The sequence below is a fragment of the Rhamphochromis sp. 'chilingali' genome (genome assembly GCF_963969265.1).
Source record: "Rhamphochromis sp. 'chilingali' genome assembly, chromosome: 20".
NCBI classification, from domain to species: domain Eukaryota; kingdom Metazoa; phylum Chordata; class Actinopteri; order Cichliformes; family Cichlidae; genus Rhamphochromis; species Rhamphochromis sp. 'chilingali'.
This window is the reverse complement of record NC_137947.1, coordinates 12216696-12224208: the sequence shown is the minus strand read 5'-3', so window position 1 is coordinate 12224208 and position 7513 is coordinate 12216696. Positions and strand designations below refer to the sequence as shown.

The following is a 7513-nucleotide window of genomic DNA, read 5'->3' as shown; positions in this document are numbered from 1 at the left end:
TTGTTTTGTAGCTTATCTAATTACCTGTCTTTGCATTAGTCCCAGTGTCTGACTGAGGACTGTTAACACCTGGTTAAAAAGACTGAATGAAAACAACAAATCTGGGTTTACAGATCTCTCACTCTACTTTGCCTGACCTTTATTCTTTTTCTCCACATTAGAAGTACAGACAACACACAAGTATATTAGACCACTGACACTTTCATGTAATGAGAATCGGAAAGAAATTTGCTGTTGATTCTGTATATGGACACATTTAAGGATCTGCCTGTTCCTTATATGTATACATTTACAGACATTAAATTAAATGTGGCATGAGCAAATGTCCTAAATCACTTTTAGAAATGTGTTTAAAGATTGCTTACTTTTAACTTCAATTAAAAAATGGCATATCACCAACTCCAAATGTATGTTGCAAATGGAATTGGCAACTCATAAATGACATGCTGTATGTTTAAAGTCAGAGTTAATGATTCCCAGAAGATTATCTCCAAATACATCAGCTGATTTTCCAACTGGCCTTTCAGCAAACTGCACATGATTTGTTGTGTAGAGTTCTCAACATGCAAAGCAGTGAATACATAAAAATAGGAGCAGAGTGCAGAAAACAAGTTTACAGACCCAGCTTGTAACAAACAGCTGGATACAGAGGTCAGTTTATCAGTTTATATGCTGATTGGACATACTATTTGTTAATCAGTATATGTATCTAAAAGCCTGTTGCACAAGTAATGCACTGCAAAACAGCAGTTCCCAGACTAGTATAGATAAAACTGATAAATGAAAGAAATGCAGAAAAGTTAAAATGATTTTTCCAAATGATTCTTCAGTCTTTGCGTTTTCTTTTGCTTTTATTTGACTTTTGAGTTCAGTTTGAGTTTGAATGATTTTAATAAAGAATCCTCAATAAGTAACAGTCAATAAGATGGAAATGAAACCTGTAACTTTTAAAAATGATGAAGCTGTCACTGTTCAACGTGACGGGAAAACGTCAGGGGGCAGCAGTGCGCCCTCATCCCTCGGTTTTGGAGAATCCAAAGCCCCCCAGAGCCCACGGGTGAAATGTGATGCTTTCTAAACCATTCTCGTTTCTCCGTGACCACGTTACCAGCGTCCCTGGACCACAATAAGAAAAAAAAACTCATTCCGGCTGCTCCTTTCACGCTAAAACCTCGACTTTTCTTCTAACGTCAGAACGGTGATTAAACCAAACAGCGATGCTCTTATTTTAAGTAGAACTTCCCTTACTTCCATGAAATCTTTCACTAACTTGACAGCTGACTGCATTTATCTCAGCGACAGCCAGCCTGCGAGCGAGAACCTCCTCAGATTGACACAGAATGGAGAGAAGCTGACGCACCGTTATTTACCGGAACGTTAACTTTTCCGTTGCGACTCTTTCCTCATGCCATCACAGTCTACATGCTCTGCAAGACCCGGAAAATACTTGAAAGATAGCTTATAACAGTTTGCCCACTGAATAGCTCACTACTCCTTATTGGCTTTTTCTGTCCCTCACTTTTATTTTTATTTTTGGGGAAACTACTGCGTTATTACGCACGATGCGCAAAGGGATGGCTCCTCCGCGGAGATACAGGACGGGAGTACGGAATGTTTTTTATGTTTATCTCTCCATTTCAATGGCTTATTCTTACAACATAGACTTAGAACATCCTTTGGTGTTCCGCGGACCAAATTCTAGTTTTTTCGGCTATTCTGTGCTGGAGCATTATCACGACAACACACGCTGGTGAGTCCCATTTTGCATTTTCCGACAGCGATGCAATGGATTTGTGTTTTTGTCGTCAAAGTTTAAATGTCTCTTGAGCCCAACTTGCATCCACACCCAGATACTTAAAAGTACTTGTAACAGCCCGCACTATTTGCATTCCAAATTCACTGCCTGCAATAGGATTTCCCATTTTTAGGTGTCAGTAATGTATTAAAGAGATGTATGTTAAAGTGTTCTGGGGGGTTTAAAAAAAGCATATCTGTGTCCTTCCTCTCATTTCTTGTCGTGGATGCAGGGTAATAGTCGGGGCACCAAAGGCAAACTCTTCCTACAGTAGCTCTGTGCAGTCTCCCGGAGCTCTATATAAGTGTCGAGTTCACAGCAACCCTGATCGCCGCTGCACAGAGATGGATCTGGGAAGAGGTCAGTCACACAAACCCACAGCATCCATACAAACACCACACAATGCTGAAGCAGGCAATGCATTCGGTCATACACACAGGTTATAACAGATTCGTTTATTTTATATATATTTTTTTAAAAAAACCACTACCCGGTGCTGTCCTCCTGCTACTACTGATTTATTGCATAAACTCCCCCACGCCTCTGTTTTGTTTAACCAGAATAACGAAGTCGTATATTGCTGCTAACACTGTGCGCTGTTGTACTTTTAGCCCATAACTTACTATATCGAGACATGAAAAAAAGACAAGTGGGTTCTGTGTGCAGAGGTGTATAAATATTTTGATAAATATGATTTATGCCTTTGCTAATATTTTCCAAGCAAGTGAGCCAAAAGCTGGGGCTTCGACCCCCACCCCCCTATCCCCCCTCCTGCTCTGTTCCTGCGGTTAAGAAAGACGGGGTGCATGCATGGCTTCAGTATGAACCCCATTCTTGGTCACTGTGTAACCAAAAGATATCTACATATGACTGAAACACAGTGACACAGAGAAACACTTCTGTGTTCCCAATTTACTGGATTCATTGTTGAAATGAAGAATGATGCTTACAACTGATATGCAACATAGATATTTATCTTTTTGTAACTTTATTCTCCTGCTGATCTTAATTTGCTTACCCTGGATCCATGATCCTTACGATGTGCTTGTTCAGGATTTCAAACCTCTAATACCAATAAAGCATTCAGATTACTGTTTTTTTTATTTTAAATTTTATTTATTTTTATCATAAACTCATTTGCTTTTATATTAAGCTGCATGTCCTCTTGATTTTTCCATTCAAAGTTTGATTTCCTATTTCTGTGCTGATGGTTCCTGAACCTGCTAACTGCTAACTGCTGACTGACCAAATTGTCAATGAATTTTGTAAACATGTTATAATTAATAAATGAAAGCAAGCAGTACTGGTTGTGATCAGTCTTTAACTTTAAAGCAAAACACCAGCTCTCCTCAATAAACTTGAGGTAAAAGGCTTTCTCAAGTTATTTTACTTTTTTAACTTGCTTTTTAACTCATTTTCATTCAGTTCTTGCACCTGACTGTGTTTTTGTTTTTTTTACTTGTTGAACCACTTTACACTGAGCTATGAATCACTCAAGCAAAAGGCACGTAACTCAGGAGATGAATCAGTGCTGTGTCTGTACATCGCATGCAGCTTATCAAAGAATCCATTTTAAAGTGTATCTTTTAATAACTTGTTTCAATGTTTCAATAAATGTTGAACCTATTTCTCATTTTCCTCATAAAAATGTAAAAAAAAGAAAAAAAGAAGAAGGACGACTTGAGACTTTTGCGTTTTTGAGTAGTGAGGGTCGTTCCGAACACCTTAGAGGACTCGCCAAAGCTCTTCTGTGGATTTAGGCTTTCTCGTCATGACAGCCTAAATCCATGTAATCCCAAGCTGACTTGGGATGTTGAGATCAGAGGCGTGTGGAAGCCATACCATGTGCTGGTAGATGTTGCTGGTGAAGACAGATCTTTGTGACTCTGAGTGCACGTCTGCGGTTGCCATGCTGTAGAATGAATTTGGGACCAATCTGACGCCTCACCAGTGATAGCCAAGGATAAGAATCAAAATAGTGCCTGAAACCTTTGCACATGACTGTTTCTTGGTTAGAAAGCTCGTTCAGAGATCTGGAGCTGCGGCAGTCAATGGATCAGATAGTCACTTCAAAGGAATTTGAACTGCAACAGTTGACAAATTAATCATTTGATTGTTCAAGCACTGCAAATTTGAGGATTTGTTTACCGTCTGTGTTTCCACATCATAATGACCTTGAGTATTGTAACATTACCGGTCGATTAAGAAAATAATGAAAATGGTACACTCAATGCCATTGACTATCTGTAGAGGAATCATCGTTAAATATGCTAGACTTAGACTTTTTTTCCATCTCCAGTTTTTGAAACGGTCAGCTGTGTGATAATCACTTGCAGAATCTGCAGAAAGTGAAGAGTAAATACCGGATCTCTAAAAGCTGACACTTGACAAGTCACCCACTCCAAAAGGTCCTCCCTCCTGTGACTCAATGTCTGCAAACTGCTCCCATTGTCTTTCAGGAAACAGGCAGAGAGAGTCGTGTGGGAAGACTTGCCAAGGAGACAGAGATGATGAGTGGATGGGGGTCAGCCTGGCCCGCCAGGACAGCGCCAACGGCAAAATCCTGGTGAGCAGAGGGACAGAACACAACAGTCGTTTCTGCAAATTGCTTAATTCAAGCCATGTTTTAAAAACAGCCCCGATTATGCCAGCATCATTGTAACAAATGTGTCACCATTAACCACACTGTTACACCACAGCAGCTCTCACCACTGCGGTCTTTCTTAAGAGAAGACAACTTCTTCTTTCTGTGTGCTTGTTACATTCTTACTAACTTTTAGTGCCATAAATTAAAAAAAAAACAAAACGAAGAATTTAAATAATGAATCGGAATGATTTTCTATTCAAAAGTGGAGTAACATCAGCTGGAATCGACTGTGTGGTTACATAATTCTGTGAAACATTCACCTCGTGTGTGGAGCTGGAAGAGTCACTGGAACAGGTTTTTTTTTTTAAAATAAAAAAAGCAGACTGTTAGTTAAAACAAAAGAAAGGAGAACCTGGTTTAGAGGATTCAAATGGTGCTAATCCCAGGGGCGCTTTGCTAAGTGTTTGCACAAAGATCATAGGGCAGCTGGCAAAGTTTGTTTAGGCTTCAGCCCCTCTGCGGCGGTCCCATCCAAGAGCGGCTTTTCATTAAATATTAACCCCCCGCCTCCTGCGGTGGGCAGCGCGGAAACTAGTGGCAATGCAGGAGAGTTTGAAGGCGTCAGGTGGGTGGGCAGCTCTCTCATGTTTGAATACCTGTTGCTCAAAGACATCCCGATAACTTTTCATCCATCCAAACCTCTCCGGTCCATTTCTTTAATACCTCACTGGAATGTACTGGCACAATTTTCAAACCAATACCTTTGGCTTTACCCATCAGTGAAAATGTGAAGACTTCTTGGAGCTGTCAGCGTTGGGAATTTGAGCTTAGCGTTGTATAACAACACACCGAGTAGCTGCACACTCTCTGGCCATTAGGTCGAGGCTTATGATAAAATAAAGGTGGTGGCTTTCCAGAGCCACGTGTTGATGGGCCTCTTTTTTTTCCTTTTTTTCTTCTTTTTAAAAATCTCATCTGAATGAACTCATGAAGGGAAACGGCTGTTTGGCAGATGTGTACAGTGGTGATTTCATCTGCGCTTTCAGTGGAGGCCTTTTTGTTTGTGACCAGCGAGGTCTTTTAAAACTGAACAGGAACATGACAACAGCACAGATTCCATACTCCAACCATGAAATTCTCAGTTGCTGCGGAGCGTGTCAGCTGCCTTTTTGCTATGTTTATATCAGCTGATGGATCTTAAAAAAGAAAAAAAAATCTGCTTCTACTCAAGAGGGAGAGTTTATACTGATATTGTTACTTCTGTTGGCCAAGTTTTCCTTCGAAACACAAGGGTTTTTCAACGTAGCATCTTGCTTCCAGACAGTCATCTGATGCGTTTTGTATGCCCACAATCTGCCAAGCTCTTGTTTTCACTGAGACTGGCTATGTGTGTGTGTTTTTGGAGTTAGGGAGGGTGGGTTCTTTTGGGGAGGGAAATGAAGTGGACTCTGTGTGCACAGAGGCATCCAAAGCTGTCCCCAGAGCCACAGGGGCTCCACCACCATTCCCCCCAGGGTCCTAAATTATTACCACATTTACACATTTATGTGGCCTCTTTTGTGCAAAATTTGTAAAATCTGCTCTGTATTCCTTTTGCTTACCAAACACTTGGCTGTTATATTTTTGAAAAACACAGTGGAAAGTATTGTTTGGAGAATTACCCCCTGTACCGTTCATGCACTCCACTTTTCCACAGCAGTTTAATGCAGGAGAAGTTTGCTTCTTTGTCTTTTGATCCACTTTATTTTTTCGCTGCGTGTGCTTTTCTGAACTTTTGGCCTCCCTGTCTCTCTCACTCGCAAAAACCCGGAGGAGCCGTCCTGAAATTAAAACTTTTAAAACGAACAGTCATTGATGTGAACATTTTCTCGCTTGAGCGTTCAAATGCTGCATGGGAAAGACAGATCTCGAGATATTCACACCACAGACCATGGCTGTTATGGTCAGGGTTATGGATGGGCTTTAATTCCCCCTCTCATTGACGATCATTTGACAGCCACAGAGACGCGCTGACTCCAGGCCAGCGAGAAAAAGGGGGCTTCAGTCGTCACTGCTGATCAACGCCTGCCTGGAGTTTGAGCTGTTTGTGTTTACGGAAATGCGTATGTGTTGTTCACTAATGCTTTTCTCTCACAGGCTTGTGCTCACCGCTGGAAAAACGTCTTCTACGAGTCAGAGCATATCCTTCCGCATGGATACTGCTCCATCATTCCCCCAACGCTCCAGCGTGGGACAAAACCACTTATCCCCTGTTATGAAGGTATAGTACAAGCAAAATCACAGCACTCATGTTGTTGGGGCTTTTCTTTATTTTAAATCATTCTGAATTGGGGCGAGAGAGCTTGTCACTGAATTCCAGAAGCTTAATCAACTAAATCCATCTGAAATCAAAGCGTAGACTTTGGTTATGACCTTAGCTTGTTCCATCATTTTTTTGTGTCTGGAAAGTACCAGAAAAACAACCCTGAAAGCCACTCAGAAAGTCCAGACCTTTGCCAATCTGCTGCCAAAACTGCATAAGTGTCTTAATATTTTTGCAACACAGTCTGGATCTGCACCAGCAATCAACCCATTTCTCCTCAGCTAATGCTTCATTCCAAGTTTCATGAAAATCAGATTGGTAGCTTTTCATAACCCTGCTGAAAAAATGACTAACCAACCAATGGCGGAGGCACATGACCTTCTTGGTTGAGTTTATAAAATGTAGGTTTAATAATGAAGTCCAAGTATGGTTTTAGACTGCTCTTTACTTTTACTCTTGGCTCTTTATGATGACAAAAAGAGGAGGGAGGAATCCTATATCAGGGGCTTGTGAGGGGCAGCCAATCAAAGGAAAGGTGGCTCACAGGGAAAGAGAAGGGAGCTTGTTTCAAAGAGAGGCTGCACAGAGGCTTACTATAAGTTAAATATGGAATATTCTGAGCTGTCAATCATGTAAAGGTACGCTTATACACTTATAGTTAAAATGAAAATCAAGGTCTATATAAAAAACTGGTGAGGTCTGACCCATAGAGTGCCAGGGGACACTGAGACGGCAGAACTCAGTGGTGCCACAGCTAGTGAGATACTCTCTAGTTTTTATTTCAGATCCCTTTAATAATTTAACATCCCTTTAGATAATCCACACAGAC

At 41.0% G+C, this 7513-nt stretch overlaps 1 protein-coding gene across 1 annotated transcript in view; it reads left to right on the top strand.

Annotated features, from left to right (window-relative positions):
• The first annotated feature begins 1101 nt into the window (after positions 1-1101).
• itga9 (integrin, alpha 9) overlaps positions 1102-7513 on the top strand; it is a 50933-nt gene continuing 44521 nt past the window's right edge. Inside the window, exons 1-4 of the mRNA XM_080869078.1 lie at positions 1102-1750; positions 2028-2155; positions 4255-4361; positions 6519-6642. Of these exons, the coding sequence (XP_080725204.1) occupies positions 1563-1750; positions 2028-2155; positions 4255-4361; positions 6519-6642 (547 nt within the window). The 5' untranslated portion in view covers positions 1102-1562. The remainder of the gene's footprint in view (positions 1751-2027; positions 2156-4254; positions 4362-6518; positions 6643-7513) is intronic.